Source organism: Phalacrocorax carbo, chromosome 9 (genome assembly GCF_963921805.1).
Source record: "Phalacrocorax carbo chromosome 9, bPhaCar2.1, whole genome shotgun sequence".
Lineage (NCBI taxonomy): Eukaryota > Metazoa > Chordata > Aves > Suliformes > Phalacrocoracidae > Phalacrocorax > Phalacrocorax carbo.
This window is the reverse complement of record NC_087521.1, coordinates 8,260,978-8,287,491: the sequence shown is the minus strand read 5'-3', so window position 1 is coordinate 8,287,491 and position 26,514 is coordinate 8,260,978. Positions and strand designations below refer to the sequence as shown.

The window sequence follows — 26,514 nt, the reverse complement described above, 5'->3', positions numbered from 1 at the left end:
TTTGGTAAGTCTTTGCTTGGACCGCTGCTGGGGGGGACTTGCCAAAAGATTCTGCCTCACCCCTGTAAGTCAGGTTGATGCCATATTTCTTTGTAGCATTATTCATAGGACTTTACAGGCATCTTTGAAACCTTCCCCAATGAAAATTGAAGGGGAATCTCCACCCCACCCGCTCGCCCACTCCTGTGACTGTTGTGCTTCAACAAAACAGTTGCATAAACCTTGTGTCCAAGTGTCTGCTCCAGATCCAATGCCAACTCCTTTTGCTGAAGGCAGTACTATTTTAAAGCTCTGTGGACTATTCTCTCACACACTTCACTCTCTGCTCCTTCAACCCTGGTTTCTGGGTGCAATTTAAGTGCTCTCACACGTGAAGCTCACGCAGTACGTGCTCTTTCAATACCAAGTCAATGCCTAGTGCTGGTGTGGAGGTTATGAGGGAGGATCGAGGGAGTGAAAGGAAGCTCAGATTGCTGGCTCTTCAGTGACTCGCACAGCGTAGTACAGCGCTGTGAATGAGCACGCTGTAGCCTGGGAATACAGGTTAGCATAGAAGCTATATCCTCCTGCTCCACAAGGAAGATGTGATCTGGTACCTTGCTGGTACTGAGAAACTTGCATATCTTTTGTTATTCATCTTTTGTAAATGTTTTAATCATGAAGCACAGATAGAACATACAAGAGAAAAAAAAATACACTGATGTGCCAGAATAGAAAAGATTTTATGTAATTTATGAAGTCAACATGGTAAAAGATTATCAAACTTTGATTCATCTTTTATTAATGTTCTAGTATTTAAATGCCAAATACTTCTAGTTACAAATTACACACTGTGCAGGAATACATCTATACTCGTTATGTTTATTTTGTAACCATGACGTCCATGGAAAAGGGAGTGAAACCAGCTTTTTAATGAAAGTTGAATCTAGTTTAAAAGTGGTCACAAAAGTTAGAGACCTATAGTTTCCAGTACATTCATATGAAAATAAAGAAAAATCAAGTTGGTGCTTAAATAAAGCATTGAAACTCTGTTTGAATTTTTATTTCCTTATTTTCTGTCTTGTCCTAGGTCTGGCACAATGCTATGTAACTCGAAGTGGTGTCTAGATGGTCAGGTATAAGTTTCTGTTACTCTATCCCCAGTCAATTTTAAAAAATGTTGACTGTTCCAGAAAGATTTCCGTGGTGTCAATAAAGCTGCATCTGAAATTGAAGGTTCCACTTTATGTTTAGCTCTATTGTTCCATTGGGTAAGCGGGGTAAAGGAGATACAGGAAATATTTTCCAGCTGATTTGAATATTGCATGAGTCAGTCTTACGACATCAGACAACTGCTGTCGGTACCCTCTTGGTGGTTTCGCCATCTTTTGGAAAACACTGCAGTTGGTCTTGCATCTTCCTAGCTTTCCACCACTTTGTCAAGCACGAACAGAGGGGCGAGAATTCTGCTCCTGTTTGTTTCCACAATGCAACCATTTAGCACCATTTCATCCAAAATGATGTGCACTCTGTCCAAATTGAACATGATCTAGAAACATTTCAAGTTAAGGGTATTTTGAACACCATGAAGATAATCCACAGAAAAACTTAGGCATCTCAGTCTTTAGTCAGAGTTTACAAAAATAGGTATTTCTTAATTTTTTCTAGTTCATTTGGCTGTTTATTCTAATAGACCTAGGGAAACAGTTCAACTGATGCTTTTTTCTGACCACAGATATGTCAAAAAGTTTGCAGCAGAGAAGCTGAAGCCCCAGCAGGATCCCATCCTGGAAGATGACCACATAGAGTTTACCTTGCTTTTACTACTAACTTAGATGTAGGTGGTTAATTTTACTGTCTGCCTGCATACCATGTATTGCTTGAATATAAAATGCTATCGAGAGAAAACAACCCTGGATGTGAAGATGCATATCTTCTGCACTTCTTAGGAAAGTAATTGTCAGTCAAATCCTTAAAATTTGATTCTCAAATTTTCTTTACCCTAAGCTACTAACACTATTTGATGTGCTTGAAAATAGCTGAAGAAGAATATGCTGATATGTGAAGTTCAGTCACTGAATAATAAATTTCATAAAGAAGAGCAGAAGTAGACAAATGGTTCATATTTAAAATACTTTCTAAAAGATATTTATAATCTCCAGTGTTCACCGAAAGGAGAATAAAGACAGGCCTCACTCCGGTACGAAGCAGCGAGCATGAGCATTCTTCTGCTTCTGTGAGTGTGGTGTGTATCCGGTGAACAACTGCAAAGGGTTGCTCAGTGAAATGTTGCCATTTATCACCAGACCTGAAATGGAAATAGGCATAGCAAAAAAGCCTGCTGGGTACATCTGTTATGCCCAACTGATGTGCATGTACACACGGAGAGGCGTGAATAACCCTTCATCTGCCTTGCTCTCCACCTGTTGCTGCTCTTTAAGCATGTTCTTCCCTCTGCTCAGCAGAGCAGCTTTGCCTTTATTTTGCTCCTTCTAGTTCTTGCCTGTGTATTGAGGACTACTGCAGTGGAGCTAGCAAGGTACTTCACAGGAACTGCTAAATACATCTTTCAACACTTTCTTCCAACTTTGATGCGCGTTTCTTGAGTGCCTTCTCTGCCCATTGTGCTATTTTTGATGCTATGCTTTGAGCTCAGGAAGATGGTCTGGTTTTTCTCTAGTCCTTGTATTTCTGTTAGTGGACTTTCATTCTAATCAGTGGAGTTGCAAGAACCAAGTTTTTGAAGGAATCAACGTTTTCCTCTGCTCAGCATGACAAAGCCTAAGTTTCATTTTTTGAATGTGACTCGGGCTTTTAAGAGGGCTGCTCTGTCTCACGAGTTCTAGTGGCTCTAACTGCAGCAGCCTGCTCTACTGCCCTGCCAAGGAGCAGGAACTGTGGGACTACTGCCGTGTATAGGGCAGCAGCTGAGGGGCCACATCTTGGTATGTATTTGTTCCTCCGAGGTGGTAAATGCAACTGGTGGGAGACAACACCTTAAACGACCAGAGCTGCAACAACACAAGCTCGTGAAAGTGATCTGTCTTAGGTCTGAATTTAAGAAACTGATTTAAGTTAAGTGACACTGAATAACCCCAAGCCTTGTTTTCTAGCACCTGGCTTCAAGGAAGTGGACTTCCTTAATCTGAGTTAGGTGCTTTATTTTCCCTGCAATGAGTGCTAAAAGACAGACCCATCAAACAATTCACAGGTTCTAGAGAACCAGGGCTGAAGCCAGTACTTGGGAATGCAGAGAGGGGTTTTTCTGTGATCCTCTCTCAGATTCAGAAGCCCAAGTCATTACTTCAGGTAATGATAACTTGCTCAGTGTCTCTTAAAATGTCACAGTAGAGATGCTGCCTGCCTGAAACCTGTAGGGCATGGAAGCTGAGCCCGGTCTTAGCCTGGGGAATTCCAGATCTACCCTTTTCTGTGGACAAGCTTAGCTGAGTTGTTAGCAGCTGCTCCTGCTGCCCTCTACTTACAGTTCTCCTGCTGTCTGTAAAAGTCCTTGAGTATGACAGTCTCACTCGGCGGTGAGAGAAGGCTTAAGTTTTTGTCCCTCTTGGTGATTGCTCCTGCCGCATAGGTTAAAGCGTAAAGAGGGGCACAGAGTGCCTCATGTCAGCCTTGTGTGTGACCACCTTTCTGAGAGATGAAAAGTAGAAGCTTGAACTTGTTCAGGCAGAACTGTTGGGAAAACTTGTATGTTCAAGTTGGTGAGAATTTAGTTAGCAGGCTGCCACCTTCCCCTGCCATTTTGAACTGCCGTGAGTGCTCCGGGCTGGACTCGGTGCTACTGTGTATTTGTGCAGTTGTGTAGGGTAAGCAATTGTACCACGGCTCCAACAAATGCGTTCTGCTTGACCAAGGGCACAGCACGTCTAGGTATGTGTAGTCGCGGAATTCAGGTCCCAAGTAACTTTACTATTAGTTCCCTATTAGGTGGGGAAGAGAAACTACAGCCAGGATCTTGAGTATAGCTTCTATTTTGCTGGCCTAAACTTAACCATCTAATTTAATTCTAAGTCGTATTTGACATACGAGGCTTCTCCTGAGTCTGACTGTAGGCCTAAATTGCTAAAAATCAGGACTTGGGCCTTTCAATACTGAGGATCAGTACTGTCCTTAAAACTTCAGCAGTCGCAGTTCCTGTGGTTCCAGAGACAAAGGTAGTTGTATTACTTTGTTTGGCAGATTAAAGAATCGAGCCAAATTTCTTCCTATGGTATACTTTTCAAGTAAATTGGTCTTTACACATATATTTTAATCTGAGAAGTTAGGATTTCTTTATTCTAGTAATGTGAGATTTTTCAGTAAGACAGCTCTTCTGTTGCTGCTTAGTTCACCTCTGGCGCTGCTGTACACAGGGGAAGAGCATGTTAACAAAGTCAGATAACATTCCATTCAGGTTTCAACAAGCGATAAAGCCAGCTCCTCCTGGCTTTTAATTTTTACACCCTGCCATGGACTCACAGTGCTCCAGTTCCCACAGTGGAGTGCGGGCTCCCATCTCTCCAGGCCCTCCCCTTCCTTTGGTAGTCCCGAGGATTTAAAACCCAGAAGACTGGAACAACCAGCATCAGTCATGACACACCAACTTGCCACTCCTGCCGGTTTTTTCTGCAGCACCTTGTTTTGAGAATATTTTTAAAACACTTAACGCTGGTCTTTCCCTGCGCATTTCCTAAAGAGCTGATACCGCATTGAAAGAAAACTGCACACATACCAGTAAGCATATTGCAGCTCTTCTACTGAAACCCAGCAAGGTTAAAGGAGACGTCAATTTGCCTGCAGGGCCATGCCAGGTTATTTCAAAATTGGCCTACTCCATTACAGAAAACTCAGTGGTATGATTTCTGTCCAGCTGTAAGCTGTTAATCCCTCAGTCATCATTCCAGAAACAGTTATTTCACCTGCAGTTTGAATGAGGATGCTAATACCATTCTGGAAAGATCTCTCATCTTGATTTTTGGAAGGTCTCAAAGCATTGTTTACCCTCAGCCTAACATCCAGGCTTCCTTTTTCAGTTCCCTTCTCACCTCCCTTTACTGTGCTGTTCTTGGCAAACAGTCGGATTGCACAGGGAGCAGCAACCTTGGCTTTTTTCCCCTTCCTGTAAGTCTCATGACTATCCTCTACAGTTATGTCTCGTCATGCAGACGCTGCTTAGCCATTCACGTCTGACTGCCCTGCCCAGTGCGGGATATCTCTGATCCTCAGCAAGGCTCACCCTCCCCACCTGTCGCTTGTTTGGCAAGTGACCCCAAATTTCAAGGTTTAAAGCCCTGAAGTCATAGATCCACACCCAGCTGAAAAGCAGCAAAGCAAACCACTGTGAGCAACTGGCAACGGGGAAAAAGCCCTATTCGCTGTGCGCGCTGCCACGTGCACCACCCAGAGCTGTCGTTTCGGGTCCTGCTTCCAGCAAGAACCCAGCCTGCCCGCAAAGGAGGATTAAGGGACTTTCACTAGACGCATGCAGAGGCGAACAGGCATTTTTAAACAAGTATGCAGAAGAAAACATGTATTAACCTGTGCATTTGTAGATAAAAGTCTGTAATAAAAGTTTTCAGAGCACCCGGATAGGAAATACCTGTAAGTTGTCAGCCTAGGCAAAAGGTGAGCCCGCACCATCTTTGGTTTATGGATTTTAGTCAGTGCTGTGGCAGCTGCGAACCGAGCAGCAGAGGTAAACGGCAACTACTACAAGTGGAATTTAAACGTTATGCTGGCTTTTGGTAACTTTAAGGGCTGCCCTTATTCAAGACATTAATGGTACTTTCTACTCTCACAAAGCATTTTTATGGCACTACATACTCAGAGGAGGTGAATGTGACACAGTCTTGTCCTTCCTTCCGTGAAACATTGTATAGGCAGAGAGTTAAGTGGGGGAGAGGGAAAGGGAAGGGAAGGAAAAAGGCACATTTTGGACTTGCATGTGATAAATAGCTTCTTCATACAGAGACATTTTAAGATATCTCAGGCAAATAAGGGTGTGTACAGGCTTAAGAGATATAAAGTGCAGCCAACACCTTGTGATCAGGTAACACACCCAGGAGCACAAACAAAAGCTTTGTAGGTTACAGCACCAGTACTAGTGGGGCAGATGGTTTGCTACTGAGCCTACAGCATTACAGAAAGTTGATTTCCACCCTGGACATTGGTCTTCAACTAAAGATTAGTCACAGTTGCTTTTTGTTTTTAAAGTCTAGAATCGCACATTCTGAATTTATCTTTGCTAACATCTGCTTTAAGTAACTTCTAGTCTGTCTAATGGTAAGCAAATTTTAGGCACTGAAGCCCATTTAAGGCTTTCTGACCATTTCTTCCTTAAACGACTGTGCTGACTAACATGAGCATAGGAGACAAACGGGGCCTTCAAGTTCTGTGATATTCTAGGATATCTGCCCCTACATGGAGGTGAATTTCTGCCGAAGTTTGAAAGGTGGCTGATGTCCCTGATGTGAGTACATGGCCCCTATATCACAGACCTAGAGGGAACCTTTTTCCTTAATGAACAACAGTTTTAAGCTAATCCTTACAGGTTTCCATTCCATCCACTTATTTTACAGAGCAAACTTAAGTGTATCCTTATAAGTTCTCAGAATAAATTAATTATTTAGTTTTCTTACTACTTAAATGCACTGTATCCTGGAAGTGTTATTCCAGGGGGGGCTGAAGAATACAGTTGATTCATATGAAGTATTCCCTAAATCCAAAGTTTTTATCTACCCTAGGAGGAGCAGCAGCTAGTTGCAATGGAATGTAATGGTTTGTTTGGATCAAGACAACATTCTTCAAATGCTTGGTCCTAGAGCACCGTCTTCCCCCTCCCCTCCCACAAGGGGAATGTGATTATCTGTTTCTTCCGTACATTAATAACGTGCCTTCGAGTAAGCTTTGCTTCATTAGTTCAAGCAAGAGAAAAGTCAACTCTTTGTCATTTTAGAGACTCCTGTGCTTACCAGCATATTGTTCCCTGCAAAGCTGCTGCGGTAACACTTGAATTCATATAGTCTCTTTGTCACCATCACGCCAAGAAAGTAGCTCCTACACCATCCAAGCTGGATTAGAGCTACATAAAATCCCACCTTCTTATTTCATACGCAGAAGTGAGGCTCATCTAGTGCTATTAACACAGCAGGAAGCAACACCCCCCAGGACAATTTCAGTACATGTTTATTCAACTACTCAATGCCACTATTTACAGCTATTTTAAAAACCAACCAGACAACTTTAGAAACGTTGCGTCACTACGGCATAGGTACCCTTAAGTAGGCGACCAACTGTCTCTCAGTATGAAAGTGGACATTACATAATGCCTAAATGCTTTACAATTCACACATAAAAGCTTCTGTAAAAACCAAGGCTAATCTAAACCCGTTACTTAATTGCCCAGTAGCTAATCAGTGTTCATTTTGCAGTACGCATGAGGTAATTTTGCAATTGTTCGTGCATTGTTTAGTATCACCCACACCTATGTCACACATACATATAAATATTACGTATGAATCCTGCTGGGCAGAATGCAGTTTGGACCCAGTCTCTGCCTTGTGCCCTTCCTGACAGCTGACTCCAGACTCGGGCCGCGATGCAAGCTCCGATGCGGGTGCGTTCGGGTGCTTGCACCTGAAGGAACGCTGGAGTCCCGCGTTAGCAGGACTGCATTGCCAGGAGCACAGGGGTAACGCGCTGAGGCTGGGGAAGCTTTAGGAATCAGCGCACGTGCTGCAGGCTTAGCGTGGACTCCGGAACATTTCAATTGTGGGACCGTCTCAGCCTTTAAATTTAACTGGGGTTTGCTCTGTGCACGAGTGAATAGCCTTCAACTGTTATGATCTATTTTTCATGGTTTTTGAGTTCGTGCAATTTCCTACTATTTTTTCATGTTAGTAAACACTACTATCTATATAGAGAATAGCTACTATCACTTTTGAGATAAACTTCCTATGGATCTACACACAAAAATAATAGCGCAAAAACAGGAAATCATGACAGTCTTCTGCCAGATACTCGATACACAAAGATTCTTAAAATACTACTTGGTGTTCACTGTACAGACCTTCAGCCAGTACTTTCATCCATCAGGTATTTTGCATCCAATCTAGCTGTACTGAATGTAAGAGTTAGCGTAAGACTGTTTGCCAAAGGAAATGGTTTAAACCCAGGTGGGGATATTATTTTACACATTATGAAAGGCATGTTAATGCATTATTGCTTGCACTGCATTAACATCTAAAACACTTTTAGTCCAGATCTTATATTGTTCTTTTGGGCCTGCTATTCAAGCTGTTGTCAAAAATAAATACAATCCTGAACAGCCCACTTCTTCATTGTTACACCTCCGCTTTACATTTAATGTTGAGGCTATCTCACTTCTTCTCAACTATTTTATCTATCCTCTCAATTTACGAAAAGCTCTTTTTCCTTAATGGGGGCATTATTTTATATGTATATAGAAGTAAAGTGTTTCATTTAAAAACTGTTCCTGAAGTGTATGATGTATAAAAGTGCATTTCTGAATGGAAAAATTATGTACATGATGCATATGTCATACATGTTGAGGAGAGACATATCAGACATAAGCTTTTCCAATATTATTTCCAGTATTTGTGCTATTATCCAAATATTTATATGCACACCCTCGTGCAGACAAGACCCATGTAGAAGATTAATTTCTACAGGATTCATTCAGACACTGTATGGCATCCACTGCAAACGTTACTGTGAGCATGTAATGCAACTTCGCTAAACAGTGCAGACTAGCACTGCATGCAGAAGCTTGCTGGATACACAGGAGCCTCTCTCAGCTATTAAATGGGCTACTGGTGATAACTGTAAGTGTATAGCTACAGGAAATTCCTCTCAGTATGAAAATGATGACTAGAGGCAGGCAGAACTTAGAATCATCAGTACCCCAAACAATCTAAGATAAAAAGAATCAGGTAACTGCAGACTCAAAGCAAACCATATGGAAATGTATGGGGCCATTTTTGTGTATGATTACTGAATAGGTCAGGACAGTCTCTAATTCAGCAAAGCTCATGCGCAGGCACACATAGTTCTCATCCTTAACTACAATAACTGAATACAAACAATGTAGTTATGCAGTCAGAGACCTTAAGAGTCCCTTCATACTGAAATTTCATTATTGCTCTTTTATAATATAAGTGAATTTGGGAGTGTTATATTAAGACCACAGCATTTTATGGATTTCAGGAAGGAAAGATGGACAGTATACATACATAAACATTTAAGTAAATTCAGTAAATGAGGCAGAGTTCCAGCATGTAGCAAGCATTAAAATATTTACAAATGTTAAATTATTTCATTTGGGGGTTTTTTTTTCAGTAAAGAAGTGAGAACAATTACAAGAAAAAATAAGGTAATTTTCTATGTTCTTCATATGTACTAATCTTAAATAAGGTAAACAAACTCAATCACTTTGAATCATACACATGAAAATACAGCTATGTTAAGGCGGGGAGGGGAACGAATATGGTATGCGTGGCGACACCTGGTTTCCTGAATTTCCTCCTCCTCGGCCTTTCTCTCTTTCCATTGATATAGAAAGTAAAACTCACCTAGACTTTCATGAAGAAAGATCAAAGCGCAAACCCAATCTTACAGTGATGTAACTGCTAACATTTGGTTAGCAGACACGACTGTAACATTCAGTTCTTATCACTGCAGTCATTTCACTGTCTATTTTATTGTAAACTTAAAGAAAAAAGTAAAACCTTGAAGTAATAATTAGTTAAGCCTGAAAATTCTCCCATGAATATAACTTTTCATATCTAGGTGTTGATGGTATTTAGCTCTCTCTAAGCAAGCTCCCCCTGCCTTACTTTAAATGGTACTAAGCTTATCTTAATAACTGAGGATTTAAATAGGTGACCCCATGAACTTATCAGCCATGCTTTCGGAAAGGTGCCAGAATGGTGCTACTTACTGTAAGTGCAAAATTTGTGAAACCTCTGCATTGTCTTGACTGTTTGACAGCCAGTGCTATGAAGACAGAATGAACTGGAACGTACACCAAAAAGAGATAGATGGATTTCTGATACTGAAAAGGATACATCTAATTCACTCTGCAAGGAAAAGAGATAGACAACCATTAGTTACAGTTTGATCTCTCATCCCATAGTCGTTAAGCATTACACATCCTTTTAGAGGACAACGAAAGTCTTCAAAATACAGATGTAAAGTCTTAGCACGATTCAGGTTTCTGTTCTGGACTGTACAATTACATGTTCTTTCCTGCAACACTGCTTTGCCTTTTGTGTGTTACCTGCCTCTGTAACAAAAGCTAAGGTCCTGAAGTTTTTACTTAGAAAAACCCATTGAGGTCACCCACAAGTAACCATTTGAATTAGTGCCATCTGAATGAGTGAGTGGAAAGCCAGCATCTCTGATCATGGCAACTCTAGCCCTATATTCTCTCTTCCTCCTTCTGCAAAAACAGGATGTTAAGGCCAAGTTTACAATTTATATAAAACTACAGTTAAAAGTGTTGCTGCAGATCATTTCAACAGCAGAATCTAGACACGGTACATACCCATGGCTGTGGTAGCCATGGCTGGACATATTAGGAGAGGGAAGGTAACTCCAAGCTTTGGACCCTTACTTAGTACTTCTAACTGTTGCTGTTCTAGCCCCAGCAACACGATTCTTCACATATTCATCACTTCCCTTCTAGCCTTGGCCTGGATTTACCCCAAGTAGTTTTATTCATTTAACCAAAATGTCTAAATTAGAAGCCCTTGTGGTCTCTCTGCAGTCAACAGAAGAGCTGGGTATCCTTCAACAGTTGACTCAGCACACTTGGTGCATGACTCACTTTCTCGAGATACTCATCAGTCTCCACTGCTGGGTAATGGGAGCTTAGGATGACCAAACTTCTAACTTAGGTGCCTCAGTTAAATGTCTAAATTTAGAAACAATTAATCACAGCTTCAGCAGTTAAGATCTTGCACAGTTAGGGTGGAGCTTCCCCAGCCTCTGCTGAAAGAGGGAATCTTTATCTGCTACTGAGGGAATTTAGTTTGCTAACGTGGTTTCCATTCGCAGTCTAACCCTGGCGTTTTAGGCAGAGTTCCCACTGGTAAAACTGCTACTACTCTGTGGTCTAAAGATGCTCTAAGCTGGTATAGTTCTAGTCTACAGGCCACCACTGAGTGATCCTTCAATTAGAAATTTTTTATGTGTCACAAAAATTGTATTTTAAGAGCCTGATCAGTTTGAGTTTCCTCAGCATTAAAGAGTAGTTGAAAACATTGGAGTATGTATTCTGAACAGTGCAGAGTTTTCCCTGGGTAGCCATTATAAAAGTGAAGGGGACTCAGAATTACATCTCACAAGCAACTTTGAAAGCTTTCTGTTAATTCTGTTAATGTTCTGATATCTGGATTCAAGCTCTGTAAAATTTGTTAGATAAAAATAGAGTATGTGAGAATGTTTAAATCTCACAACCCTAAAAATAATAGATGACAAAATGTCCTTCTATAGTAGGACAGTTGTTCTCTCCCAGAGTTTTTTCTCCATTGTCATCATCATAATTTGGGATTCTGCTAAAATTCTGCAAATCCTAAACATTAATCCATAATAGTACAGACTTGTACTTTCTTGCTCTGTGGTTTTTGCCAGAAACCCCAGCTAGAATTATAGCCCTCTTCTTCAGTGCTCTGCCATTTATCGCATTATATGCTATTAAAAATAGAACCATGGAATGGCATGAGATTTCTTTAACCACCCCCTTTTTTCAGTTCCCCTAGTTTCAAACCTGTGCTATGGAAAATACATAAACCTCTGGTATGATGAATTCAGCAAATTTCTAACAACTGAACCAGTGGTTGGGTTATATGCGTGGTCAAGGAGTTATATATACTACATTTATATGTATAAGAACTACATCTATTTTTGCTCTGCCTCAAGTGAAGAAAACAGAAGTTGAGAAGTGGTTGGCAGCTATTAGCTCAATTAGATACAGAAGATGTGACTAAATTTTATTGTGCATTCCTGTGCTGCCAGGATCAAATTCCTTTCCTGGTTATCACTGCTTAGGTTGGGACTGCAATCATAACAATTTTAAGAGACAAATTCTGAACTTAGTACAGTCAGAAAGGGATATACTTAGTACCAGCAGTTTCAACAGGCTGGTGCAATGTTAGTTGCGATAACAGCCTAAAACATTTGCCAGGCATCTGAATAGTGAAGGGTACAGATGACTTTTTCAGGCACGTCCTTGAATTCACAGAGGGAGCTCGGCCACGTCTCCTGCAGTACTAGTACTGAGAAACCAGTTACAGACCCTGCATACTGATCTCTTGTGTGCGCAATTACCAGCATAAGACCCTCAAGTACAGGGACTATGGAGGAAGCTCTGTCCAGTCCTCTTTTCTGAGAGGGATATCCAACACATTTCAGCCTAGACAAACTGAAATTGTGCCCGAGTATGATTTCAGGCAAATTTGTTTATAACAAGATTATTACAAATCCTATACTAGATGATAGCACATGCTCTAACAAGGATTATAATGCTGCATTCTCAAACTTCGTAAAAACAAACAAACAAATACCCCATCAAAAGGAGCAGTGCCATCTTAACTGGAGCCTTGGCTGATAATGACTACCTGTGTAACAGCTCTTCTATCAGATACCCACTGTTGCAACAATATGGGGAGCACAAGTACAGGCTGGTTTTTGAGGTTTCATTTGCTCCATCCCTCTGATCTTGTTCAGCGAGAGTGATGTCAGCTCCCTGCTTAATGCTTACACCATCTTTATAATGAATTAAGTGCATTTGGGAGGATGTAATGCTAAGAATTGCAAAAAAGACCTGAAAGAAAAACCTCTTTATTTCTTTAATATGTATGAAATGCCAGTGGCTAATTTAAAAGCAGATGACCCAAAGAAACCCCTAAGTATAAGCATATGAAGACACAGTTTTCTGACAGAAATATTTCCGGTATTCCTTGTCTGACGATTTATAACCCACGTATACTTTTACTTCTCTGAAAAATCAACTAATACTGCTTTTTTTTTTTTTTTTTTTACAGTGGTAATATTCATACTAAAGTATTCAAATTCTAAATTCATATAAAAAAATATTTTCTCCTTTGATTCCTGGAAATGCCATATTCACTAAAGCTTTCAAAGAGAAAAAGTATTTAATAATAGATTCAATGTCTCACTCACCACTCTGCTGAAGTATTTGTCCAAAACTTCCACAAAATTATGAATTAGTTCATACACTGCCATCTCATTCTGAAATTAAAACCAAATTAATATTAAACAAATAGCAAGAAAATGTAATAGTATTCTTTGTATGATTTGTTTGTGGTGTATAAAAAGCAGCTAGAAGATATACGACGACCTACAATAAAGTGCCGAAGCTCAGGGCTCCACAGCGAGAGCGGGGGAGCACTCTGGGGCACATGCTTCGGGCCAGCTGCACAAGTGCAGTGCCCAGTGGATTTGTCTCACCTGGGTTGCTGCCATCCCATTGCATCCTTTGTGCCGCCATCACCCAGCACGGGATAGATGCAGCTAACCAGGCTGTGCCTACCCGTGCTGAAGTCCCACTGGCCAGCTGCAGCACAAAGCCAGGCTGTGCTGCAGCAGCACAGATGGGCCAATTTTGTGATGTGTAGCAAAGCCAAAAGGATTTGCCAAAAATTGCATGCCATTACAACCCTGACTTGAAGACACTCTGGTAGTCAGCAGCTACTTTCCACACCACCCAATTAAAGCCTACAATAGAAAGCTTTGAGATAATTTCTGAGAACTGGGAATCAATGTAAACACTAAAGCCCTGCAGGCTCAGCCTGAGCAGATGAAATAACAGTACCTGTCGATTTTCAGCCAGGTACCTTTTTTCCTCCCCCTTTTTTTTTTTTTGAAACCACGATAAACTGGCATCTTTCCAGCTGAAAGTATGGGATTTTTTTCTGTGGCTGAGGAGGTTAAAAACAGCAAGCAGTTGGGAAGTCACCGCAGATGAGACAGCTGATCTGTCTGTAATGCTACCATTTGCTGAGAAACCCTTCCTTACGTAAACTTGTTTAATCAAACATAAATTTAGAAAGCAGAATCAGTATAAGGCTCATGACGGGCATCTCATGATGACAGTTCAGTCTACTGCTGTAGAATGAAGCCAAACATACATTTTCTTTTATACCTCTTTTTATTTCACAGAAATAAAAACATCTTTTTGCAATGACTCCTTGAAATTCTATAATTGCTATTGCAAAATTCCATGCTGGAAAAGACTTGAGTTCTTGCCCATGACTACTACAAGTTCTCATTTCAAGAGTGCATATAATTTCTTACCTCTGTCTCGTTGATTCCAACGACTACGAAAAGGGCTGCATACTGTCGGTATACCAGCTTAAAGTCCTTATACTCAATGAAAGAGCACTAGACAGAAGCAAAACCAGTCAAACATAGTAGCTGCCATTTAAGCATATTAAGCACAGAGTGCTCAAAGAGCCAAAGCTTTCATGTTCATAAGGCCCACAAAGAACAGTGGATTTCCCAAGATCCACCAAACTATTTTGACTGGAAAGAAATTTAGTAGGATAACTATTCCACAAAACTGTTCACCTATGGGCAGAAAACATGCTACAGCTTTTTAAATGGAAAAACTGGAACATACAGAACAGAAGTGACTTGTTCAGGGTTTTAAAACAGTCAGTATTTCCCCTAAATTTTCATTTGGAAGCACTTTCAAAAGAAACATCCTCAAGGTAATTTTCATATTTAAAAAATGATCGATATTTTTATATAAAAATTAAGAGTATTAGATTTCCAGACCCAGGGGGAAATTCCTGTGTCTTACACAGTAAGAGAAAAGCCAGCAGATGGTGCTGTTACACACGGCTTTACAAGTTGCCTCTGTTTTTCCTGTGTCGTTTTGCTCAGTCCTTGAAATGGCAGCATGCCGTTAGCTCTTTTGGTGAAGTTTCTGCTTGGAAACCCTCTGACAAGCAGTATGGAGGAGGTTCATTTCTTCAGTCACTGTCAATTCTGTGAGCTGAGGTACTTTGTAGAAACGTCTATTTTTTCTGAGGTTTTCTAGGATGAAATATGAGGACCTCTGTTCAAGGACACAACTAATGAAAAATACAGCAGCTGACTTTGGAACACAAACCAAATCACTCCACTCACAGTCCAAGTCACAGATTTCTCCTCCAATGCAAGTCGATGTGCTCAAAAGTTTTGCTAAGTTTGGTACTTTTCTTAAAGAACCAATGACTCAATTAAGGGAGCCATGGAAATCTCAACTTTCATCTAAGCAGTTTTCCAGCTTCTCAGTTTTCTGACCTCTTGCAGAAAGTGAACACTTTTTTTTTTTAATAAAAATGCCTAATACAGAGGCCTAGAAATTTGTGTTTCTAAAACCCCCTGTGTTTTAGATCGTATTTTCATGATTTGGAACCTTCTCTCATAAGTTGTTTGTTTAAACTTGGATCTGTCAGTATTATCCCTACTACTTTCTGGCAAAGCACCATTAATATCTCTCTATTGACCTCTACCAGAGAAGCAATAACAGGATAAAGTAAATTCTTCCTGGACTTCTGAGCTTCTTCAAATGAACAGGAGGCATCCTCATGACAGTGTTACACAAAACTCCAAAAATCTCTCTAAGCCTCAGAAAAAGATATTCATTCAACGCAGAATAACAGTTCAACTGACTGAACCCATAATCTAGAAACACAATGTTTTTCTTCATGGGTACAAATGAAATAATGACCTGCAGGGAAACTGCTGTGTTTTCAGAATTACGGACATGAAAGATTTGAGATGTTGATAAAATAAAATGGCAAATGGCTTGGGAAAAAACTACAAATCTTACCTGATCCTTTGAACGGGAGAGACAGTTTTTGATTACTTCAGCTTCCAGCATTGCCCGTTTATTAATTTCTACATGCTCATAATACCTCGAGAGCCTTGTTTGACCTTGTTTGTTTACCATAAGAAAAAATTTTATCATTTCTTTTTTGTTGATCTCAGCCGTAGATTTGGGTATGGGTGAAGGAATCAAGAAGAATATTTCTGTGAGGGCTAAAAAAAAAGTAGTATACATAGGAGTTATAAAACACTTTCTAAAAGCTAGCCAGCACAGATCCACATATATTTAAGACTGAGTTTATTGCTAAAACATAGAATATTGGAAAAAAATCTCTAACATTTTGCATGCATCCCCTGAGTAAAACTCTATTTTTTTCCCCCCACAAATAATCACAAATCATCTAATAAATAATAGCTTTCACATTATCAGGCAATTTAATTTCTTTGTAGGGTTTGGGGAATTGGAGGAGTAAATGATTACTTCTTCAAAATCATAAAACTACTCACCACTTTCTTCCTGCATGCTAACTGGTTTAAGAATATTATCAGAAATTTGCCCAATACCAAAACACAAGGTTAACACAGCTCATAAGAGCAAAATTGACCTATGGAAGCTAGCTTTTCTTTTGCCCCTGACTTGCATTTAACAATTTCATTCATACCATCCTGATGTCAGATTGAAGGGAGAGAGGAAAAAGGGAAATGCATGGGACGCAACGCATGACCATTTCTTTAACACAGAATGAGAGCCTCCTGAATATTTGGTTATCAGCAGTATCAGCACACATCTCGAGCTGGACCAGGAGCTGCTGAAATCTGTTTTCTCCCATCTAAATTCCCACACTGACACGAAAGGTAGATTCTGCACTTAATGAAAACTAAGTGTGGGTCTTTGGCAGCTAAGGAGCAACCTGTTCATGTTATCCAAAATAGCTTAATTTCAATCTAAATAAATCTTAAATCACGCAACATCACTGAAATATAGTTGTAGAATATAAATATGCTACGTGCAACGTACAATGAAAAAGGCTATTAAAAAGAGCACAGCATATATCAGAATCTGCTTGCTAAAAACTGAAATCTTTCATGTTTAGAAAAGTGTGCAAAAAAAGGTAAGCTGCAGATGTAATTTTCTGAAATAGAAGCTCTGTGTTATTTTCTGTAGTGCCAGAAAACAGTTACTGTAATGTCTTTCATCTGACTCTCTATTTGGATCACAGATTTACTAACCCAAATACTCTTGAAGTTCAGGCACTGGAAACACAGCAACTACAAAATCTATTTCTTTATTCCAGTTCTGAAGAGTTGCTCCTTGCCTGGTGCAAATATTCTCTCCTAAGGTCTCACAGTTCCCCTGCAAAAGACCAAGCTGAAAAAAAGGTAAGAGAATCCACAGAACAATATGGTGTAGCTCTTTGCGTAAAAGCAGTATATCCTAATGCAAAAAGGCAAAAGGGGAAAAAATAATAAAAAAACAAAATAGGTCTCTGAGGCAGCAACCTCATAGACATTTACATATGCCGATTTTTTATAACAAGGCAAGCTGCATAGGTGCTGCCTCATATTATTAGCAACTTGAATAAACTGGCTATACACAATTAATGCATGATAACATCTAAATCTTTCATGACGGTGATACAAAAAATTCCCTATATTGTGCTGACATTAATTATTGCTTACTTCTGATTCATATTGGTCATCTAATTATTTTCTGAAAGAAAAGCCACCTCTATTATCATCACTTGGATCTTAAGCAAGCCATCCCTTTTTCCTGTGTACTGTGGTTTACTCCATATACAAAGACATTTAGATTTCTATACTAAAAGTATCTTCACTAATCAGACCTGAAGTATCAGGAATTCACTTTTTAACTGACACCTCCAGCAAATAGGAGTCTGGGATGAATCCACAGGACAAGACAGTCCGTTTGGAATCGTGACAGCCTCAGTGCTTTCTCACCTCCGCCAGGCACGGTGAAGTCTCTTCACACCCAGAACAGGAGCTCACCTTTGTTGATTCACTCCAACAGAAGAGTCACGGAGGCTGGTCAGTGCTGCTGCGGTGGTGCGCGTGGCTTTTCCACAGTGCCCCGGGCTTCTGAACTAGCACAACTGAGTCCCTGAGAAAGAATGAACCAGATAATTCAGACAAAAATGGGCCCAGATGGAAATGTATGGTGGGATCTTCGCTGCTGATGGCAACTTAGGCTGAGATTTTTGACTAAATGGGAGAGTACCATATATAAAAACTTTTCCGCATTTAATATGTGGCGCTTTTTTCCTGTTCTATTTCGTATTGCTGCTTGAAGTTAGAGTTGCAATAAGAAGAGATATCTTAATATTCTGAGGCATAAAAAAGGTAAAACAGTGACATGACTCAGTCATTTCTTGATACAGACCTTCCAAGAAGTAAGGATAAGAATGAACAACCCCTTCCACCTCAGAATGAGGCACTCTAGCAAGGGCCAACCTCATGAGCAAAAGAAACCTAAAGCTTTAAAACTACGTAAAAAAGGGTTGTGATCTGAAAGAGGAACAACCCAAGAAATGCTGCCCATTGTTTTAAGCAAGCTCAGACACAAGAGACCAAAAGCTATGCATGCTGTTCCTACCAACTGCAAAACATGTCTGTCCAAGCTAAACAGATAATGACAGCAACACAGCTTTTCCGTTTTCTTCTTAGTTTTATGCTTCATCTTTGTGTTTAGTACTGCTGAAGTATGAATTAATAGTCTTCTGTTTTGGACAAGTTGTTTCCAAGCTATTTTAATAATTTAGTCATAAATGGTACTGAGCAGTGTAAGTCCTGTTCTCAGCAATCAGCAAGTTGCCCAAATCCATCCTGAAAGAGTGAAAACCTGAGGCTTAACATGTCTGCAGATATTCAGGTGAGACCCAAGAAAGGGAGGGCAGTAAAACTACCCCATGAGCACTGACAGAGCTGTTGTATTTTGAGTTACTGTTAAGCAATATGTAACAGAGAAAATACATGAAGAATGGATCCCATTGCTAATCCTAATTATTCCTTTATTACCCTAATCTTTCTACATGGTTAATCTCTGTCTGATGTTATGACTACTGTATCTGCGTGTATTCTTATGAATGGCCTGGATCGTTTTAGATATGAAAATACTTTTGACCAGCTTTTTTTTTTAATCCTCACAAATGCTCTTACCCAGAATAGATTAAAAAAAAAAATCATGCTGTAATGGAGGTAGAACCATTGTAGTACTCAAATGTGTTATCTGTCATTTGAGACAATCATTATTCAGAGAATTAGAACCGATGATTAACATCTGTAGGAAAGAGATCCACTCGTATCACCATTTATTTCTGTATTTTCCCACCAGCTCCAAAGATAGCTTCCAAAATTTTAGCTAGAAATTTTGCTTGTATAAATGGCAGCACAAACACAGTTTTGTGCAGAAACACTTGAATAAATTTACATGTACAAATAATAATTTTTTAAAACTTTACAGAGAGCATGCAAGTGTAACTGTGGAATCTGACTTTGAGAATAACACCCATTTTAAAAATATTTTAAAGGAAATAAAAAAACCCCTTAAGAATATTTCTAAAAAAAACCTTATAGAAATAAAAACATTTGCTTGCACAATTTAGGCAAGAAAGGGAAATTACTGAGTTTTGTTTCTAACAAGCAAAGTTTATTTCTTCTCCTTTCATCTTGACTTTTAGATACGGACAACATGTTAAAATTAGTTTTGCATATGGAAGATGTAAAGAAACCTGTGAAGTACAATAAACAAACAAAAAGCGTATCTGTGCATGTTGGTGGGTAGAGAAATTCCCATTCTTTCATCAAGTTCTATGTATTTGAGAAGCTGCCTTTTATGATCAATTATGGGTACTCTACTTACAAAGATAGCTCCATTTCTTCTGATACAACTCTTACATGTTTTTCCTGTGCATCCTCACACACACGCTTGCGTGTATCCATGCACATACTTAAAATATGCTTTTATGCATATAGAATCAAATGGTTCAAGGGAATTGGTGACAAGATGCGAGCCTTTAATATCTCTGACATTATTTTGCTCATTTTAGTAATGAAAGACATTACTATCTGAAGGCTGTTTGTCAGAAATGAATAGGCCGTCTCATTCCAGGTCACTGGGCAACTATCTGCATCACAGATGTGCTTAGGAACAGAAGACTGGAAGGGACTATCCAGATCCTGATGGACTGTCAAGTCCAGCTCTCTCCATGAGAGTCAGCCATGCATTAGTCTATTCTGGACAAAATTTCTACAGTATATGCTTTGTGCATACCCAATCTACAAAACACCTATGAAACTCTATGACAGAATGAAGACTCCCTAGAAACAAAAACCTCAGGAGGGATCACTTGGGGAAAGACGTAAAATGTCTTGAAATGGCAAACTTTCCTTCAAAAGAAAATTACCTGCTGGAGTGGCTGAGCTCTTTTTTCTGAACTCCTTTACTTTACAAAATATTTATTCTGTAAGGATAACTTGGCATGCACACAAACAACCTACAGTTTCACTACTGTGATTTAAATATGCAATGTTACACTCTGTTAGATCTCAGCCTCATTAAAGTATCTCTCACAGATAAATATCTATGAGAGAAAAACTGGTGTCATGATTGGCTTGTGTGACTTGCACTGGTAGATGGATGGAGTATGTAGTCATTGATGACTTACAATATGATGGCTTTAACTCCTCCTAAACCAGCACATACACACAAGACTAAGGACTCAGGCTCATGAAGAGAGATGCTTCTTGATTTTAGTGCCTCCAATCAGGCTTATCCCCCACCTGTACAGGTAACTCCTGCCTTGTATTTCAAGGCAAACTGAAACCTGCCCAGTTTGCTTCAAAATGCTGAAACAGAAACCACAATGGTTCAGGAACTGCTTCCAGGACATGCCAGCTCTGTAGGCTGCATAACCGCATGAGACACCTCAAAATAAGTTGTCCCTGTTTGTGAGTCACACCCCTAAATGCTGTCTTTTCAGATACTGGTTGAGACCTCTTACAGAGGCAAAGCCTGCAATACCTGTTCTGCGGATAAAAAGGTCTTAAGTCTTCAATGTCGCGAACCCAGCAGATTCTATATGCAGTAATATAAAACATATTTTAAACATATTTTTAATTACCCCTCCAGTAGATACAACCACTTGACATAAATTTATTTTGTCAAAGATTTCATCAATATTTATCCATACTGTGACAACACATGAAAAAACAACTCGAGTTTGAAACTTCTTGCAGACTGTCATAGTTTTAGCTGGGAGAGTTAATTTTCTTTCTAATTCAAATTAGGGTTGTGTCTCCTAAGCTAAAACCATTCTCATCAACATCTGCAGATTTAGAAGCATTTTAGTTATTGCACTATAACAAAGTTTTGTGACATTCTAGGGCTCTCAGCTAAAATGCATATAAGAGATCAAATCTAGCAAACAAGAAATGCACGGCCACACTTTTATACATCTGCTTCACCAAGAATTAAAAATAATTGTTAGGTAGAACTGCAAGCCAATAATTCACTGAAATCTGTGCACATCTGACTCTAAACAAGTTGGTTTTCCAGATGCAGAGGTGTAGCTGCACTTTATGTGTGTACTAAATGTAGACCAAAATCAGTTAAACTGGAGTTAAAGCATTAATGAAAAGGAAAAATTACTAAATGGTAGAGGCACAAGCAGGTGACAGCCCGGGAACAAATATTTTTGAGGTATATATTACGCTACTGAACTTCCTAGCTATGAATTTATTTTATAGAAGTATGTAGCAAACGAAGACCATTAACATTATCAATATGCTTGCTTTTCCTATGGACCATGGACAAGGCTTTAATAAAAAAATCACATGCAGTGTTATTAGTATTTATCCATAATAGTAATTATTTTTGTATTCTAGATCTTATTACTGTACACATTATAATGAATCCAAAGATGAAACAACTATGTCTATGTGGCTTTAAAATAAAATACTGTGATCAGCTTCAGGATCAGTGATTTTTAAAAAGCAACCTTATTAATCTAGGGAAGTCAGGGAGGAAGGAAAGAGTAAAAAAGTTTTCCTTTGCTGCCGAGTTGTCAAAATGCTGGCTGAATATAGTAACGGAATTAAATTACAGTAACTCCCATATACTCAAGAATGAGGAGTGTCCCATAAGATTGGAGCTGAACAAAAGGCTAAACTGGTTATGAGGTAAGTCCTAATTTTTAGTAATGTTTGATACTGTCAGTAGACAATGAAAAAAGTCAGCTGGGGTGGAAAGGAGTTGGATTTAGACTGGCTAATCTGTCTGGAATCAGGAAGACTGTAGGATTACATTTTAGTAGGAAATGACTTAATGGAGAAGGAAGGATGGGATAAGCCAACTGAAATATCAATACACACCTGAGGAGAGATTAGTAGAGAAAGGAAACACCAGTACTGAGACAAGTGGTATTTATTTTGTCAGTAACTAACAGAATTCCAGCTCTGTCAAGAATGAGCCCTGTTGAATAAACTATCCATTCTCTTACTGAATGAGTACAGCATGTAAAGATTTTGAAGAGAGGCAAAACCAAACTCCTACCTTACTCACAGTGGGTGAGCTACAGATAATTTCAAATAGGAGATGGTAATTTGTAAATATTGCATTTCAGAGCAATATTGTGCAACTGAGGTATTTTCACCGTACCCAAACTACAGCACCAAACACAGCATTGCTATCACAGCTAAAACTGAGCCAGACAAAATAAACAGGCAATTTCTTGCAAAACCTTTCTCATGTGGAAAAGGCTTACTGAATAACAAACATCTTGCGCTTTCCCTTCTCATCAGGAGAGAATATGTGACCCACATCCCTTATCATCGACATAGCATGAAGATGACCATCCATTTAACAAACGGTTAGCCAACTTCCAGAGACATACCACAAATTTAAGAAATCTATACTAAAATCCCCTCCTTGTGGGGCAAATTCAGTGCACCATTAGACCGCACTGACTTTTACAGACTTAAACGTTTCACACCCCGATTTGCTGTTCGCCGGCCGGTTTAGGAAGCAGGCCCGGGCTCAGGCCCGGCCTCGCCGGGCGGCATTCCCGCGGGCTCTCCCGAGGGCCTCTGACGCCCCCGAGGCACGGAGCAGCCGCGGCGCCGCCGACCCCGACTTCCGCCGCCTCAGCGCTCCCCCCCGCCCCGCGGCCGGGTCCGGGGCTACCGGCCCTGACACCGACGCACGTGGGGCCGGGCCGTAGGCGGGGCGCGGGGCCTTCCCGCTCCCCCCGGCGGCGGACTACCCCACGACTGTCCCCGGGGCGGTGTGCGACCACCCCACCCACCCCCCAAGAGGGCCCCGGGAGTCCCGGCCTGCTCCCGCCCCCGGGCACGGCCTCACCTCCCCTCCCGCGCATGCGCGCCGTGCCCGCCCGGCAGGAGGAGGCCGGCGGGCGAGGGCAGCCATTTCCCGGCGTGCGCCGCGCCGCGCCGCTCCGCTCCGCTCCCCCCCCGCTTCCCCACGGCGGCAGGTGGGCGGGCCGGCCGAGGGCTCGGCGGCTGTAATGGCGGCTGGCGGTGGTTCGGCGCGACTCTGACACCCGGATACCGCTCGGCGCAGCTCCCCCCCCGCCCCGCCCCCCTCCTCCCCGCCCCAGCCAGCGCCACTCGCCCCCTCCCTGGCCCCCGCTCCAGGCCCCCGCCGCGGGACGAGGAGGAGGGCTCCCCGCAGACAATGGACGAGCACCCCGGCGTCGGAGGAGGCGGTGGGATGGCAGCCGCCCCGAGACCGCAGCAGCCGCCGCAGGCGGGTGGGAACGTGAACCTGCAGTCGGGTGGGGGCTGTGTGGGGGCCGGAGCTGGCGGCGGCGGCGGAGGAGGGCAGCAGCAGCAGCCCCAGGGCCCCGCGGCCCCGGCTGGCCAGGAGGCGGCGGGCCCCGCCGAGCTGTCCCGGCCCCAGCACTACACCATCCCGGGGATCCTGCACTACATCCAGCACGAGTGGGCTCGCTTCGAGATGGAGAGGGCGCACTGGGAGGTGGAACGGGCCGAGCTCCAGGTACGGGGGCTGGGGCAGGCTTCCTGCGGGGCGAGGCGCGGGCTGGGACCGGCGCGGTGGGCTCCAGGGAGCGGGCCGCGCTCGGGCTGCGGGAACAGGGCTGTGCAGGCGAGTGGGGCTCGTTGGGCCCCATGGGCCCCTGAGGCCGGAGCTGGCCGCTGTGGTTCGGGGACGGTACCTGGGCGAGGGCCGGCGGGCGAAGCGGCGGGGCCGGCGGAGGCGCAGCCCCTCACGGCCTGAGCTGGGCTCCCTTCCCTGGGGCAGCCATTTTGGTTTTTAGCATGGCGCCCGCCTGGGCTCCGGGCTCTGGAGGCAGCCCGGGCGCCGCAGGCCTCCTGCCCGCGCTTGCTTTGCGGGGCCCGGGGGACGGCAAGGGAAGGGCGGCGGGCGCTGCCACGGAGCGGGGCTGCCCTCCTCCTCCCGCCCGCGGCGGGGCGAGCGGCGCCTTGACAGCTGCCATCATCTCCCTCGGCACAATGACTCCGGGGCTCCCCGGGCCGGCGGCTGCCTCAGCCCCGGGCGCGGGTGCTGGGGAGCGGGAGCCTCCGGGCCTGGCGGGGCCGGCGCCGCCCCGAAGCTCGGCCAGCGGTTGCGTTGGGAGGAGAAGGGGGAGTTGTGAGGAGGCAGGGATGCCGGCCGCCCGAGCGGGGGGAGGACGAGGAAGGGGTGCTCAGGTAATTCTCCTCTACAGGACGTGGCCAGGCACCCTGGGTGGGGACAGGTCGAGCCTGTGCTCGCTCCCCTGTCTCGTTTCTTTGGAGATTTCGTATGGGAGAGGCAGCCGCTGAAGAACAGCGAGGAGTTGATGGCTCTGCAGCGTGGTCATTTTATTATACATAAAAGTGCGAACATCGTCTTAGAAACAAAAACTGAATAACTCTTCAGGGTAGAGAGCAAGCGTTGGAATTCCAGTATAGATCTCTTGTTGTTAACGTTTACTTTTAGTAATAGAAAGGACACCTCTACTAAATTCGTTTCGCACATAAAAACAAAACTGTGCACAGACTATCACAAGCTTATGTACAGATCACAAAATCCACTGAATGTGAGGTATCCATATAGAAGTCATTATTCTTTTATCAGACAGAAATGTAGGCAACAGTTAACAACTTTTATTGCTTCTGAATAATTTTGTTGATTCTTGTATTGAGTGAATGTTTACTGTCTTGAAGAGGCATTCCATCAAATTGCACTGTAATTAGAGTTTTTAATAGTACGCTGCAACAGCAGACGACATTTGCGAGGTATTTACATTCAGATTTCAGAACCAAGAACTAGACCTGAGCCTGGGCAATTCTTTCAGGAGTTTTTCAGCTTTATAATAAGCATGCGATCTGTGCTGGTTTTGTTACAACTATAATTATGAAAGAAATTTATAAAAACACCAAGGGAAACAAATGAAGAGGTTTTGCTGTTTCCTGCACTTACTGCCTGTCTTACTGTTTTGAGCCGTGTGGAATGGCTGTTTTTAAAATCAGTTTGGTGGGTATTGGTGGGCATTTTTAGTAATGTAGCACTGTTTACAAATAAGTTGCTTAGTGCCACTCATTAGCAAACAAAACCATCTTGACACGTTTGTTTTCTGTATGGGGCTGTTACTTTAAAACGAAGTACTGCATTATGTACTCTAATGTAGAGCTCAATTCAGAGACTTTGAAAGCTATTGGACTGAAAAAGTGCTGCTGTGAACTCATGTGGCCTCTAGACACTGTGATGTGTTCTTGCCAAGTCTGCTGCTTTCGTGTGTAATTGCTGTTTGTCATCCATGGCCATAGTGTTTCACTTGCTTATTTCTGAAGGTAGCATAGTAGTTCTGACCCTGGCTGTATATGTGTTGATTCACTCTACCTCATGTGTGCATCAGGTCATGGGACAGGGACAGCATAGTCACCGCACAGTGCGAATGCATGAGGGTGGGTTTTTTTTATAACTTTAGAAGACCAGGATAGAAGCGGGGGAGGGCATTACCTTTGGATTTTAAATGTCAACCTGTACAGTGGTGAAGACCGATAGAGGAGTGTGGTGAGAATATTTTTGGAAGAGATGTGTTTACTGGGCCTGTGTTTTTTTTCTTGTTCTACAACTCAAGTTGTAAAGTCCCGATATATTTTGTGACTCATAATGCCTTAATAGTTTGGACCCCAAACAAGAGTTTTGTTCCTTGAAGCTGCTGAGGGTGTTGTTAATCTGTGTGATACTAAGTGCAAGTGTGAATTTCTTGATCATTGAGGCCTTCTGGGTTGAAAGGAAAAAAAATTTGCTAGCATGACAATAGATAATTAATATGGGAGTATGAGAGTTGGATGGTTTAGATGCAGCTTTCCTCACGCATCTCACTTCTTAGTTTTGGCGTGATGGTAAACTCTCTAAACATTGTTTCTCAGTGCTGGCAATTACAAGTTCTTTCAAAGTTAACTTGATAACTTTGCAAACGATGCTTTTTATAAAGTATGTGGAAAACCAAATGAGTTAGCGATATATGTGATTTTATTTTCCTGTCTGAATTTATTACTTTTATTGTTCCAAAGAATAAGATGCTTCCTTACCTGTGGTATAAAATTACTGGGACTTCTGAGGGATTTCCCCACCCACTCCCTTTTTTTTTTCCTGTATAGTTCAATTGACTGGAAGAATTGCCCACCCCTAAT

General features: G+C 42.0%; 2 protein-coding genes and 1 long non-coding RNA gene across 6 annotated transcripts in view; 1 reads left to right on the top strand and 2 right to left on the bottom strand.

Moving 5' to 3' along the window:
- Positions 1-89: 89 nt before the first annotated feature.
- AP4S1 (adaptor related protein complex 4 subunit sigma 1) lies at positions 90-16,037 on the bottom strand. 2 transcript variants are annotated; one of them, XM_064460207.1, is made up of 5 exons: positions 15,839-16,037; positions 14,314-14,400; positions 13,180-13,248; positions 10,050-10,073; positions 90-1,528 (listed from the first exon to the last, which is right to left on the bottom strand). In XM_064460207.1, exons 1-5 carry the CDS (start codon positions 15,974-15,976, stop codon positions 1,400-1,402), a joined length of 447 nt encoding a protein of 148 aa, XP_064316277.1. In that variant the 5' UTR covers positions 15,977-16,037; the 3' UTR covers positions 90-1,399. The 2 variants fall into 2 exon arrangements, with proteins under 2 accessions (XP_064316277.1, XP_009507569.1); XM_009509274.2 differs by having other exon boundaries at positions 10,062-10,073.
- A 1,012-nt stretch (positions 16,038-17,049) lies between these two features.
- Positions 17,050-23,377, bottom strand: LOC135314992 (uncharacterized). Its single transcript, XR_010374409.1, has 3 exons — positions 23,210-23,377; positions 17,794-17,953; positions 17,050-17,203 (listed from the first exon to the last, which is right to left on the bottom strand). It is a non-coding gene; the product is annotated as an uncharacterized LOC135314992 (long non-coding RNA).
- Positions 23,363-26,514, top strand: part of STRN3 (striatin 3) — a 66,944-nt gene continuing 63,792 nt past the window's right edge. For all 3 annotated transcript variants that reach the window (XM_064460206.1, XM_064460205.1, XM_064460203.1), the window contains exon 1: positions 23,363-23,866. In XM_064460206.1, the coding sequence (XP_064316276.1) occupies positions 23,543-23,866 (324 nt within the window). In that variant the 5' untranslated portion in view covers positions 23,363-23,542. The remainder of the gene's footprint in view (positions 23,867-26,514) is intronic.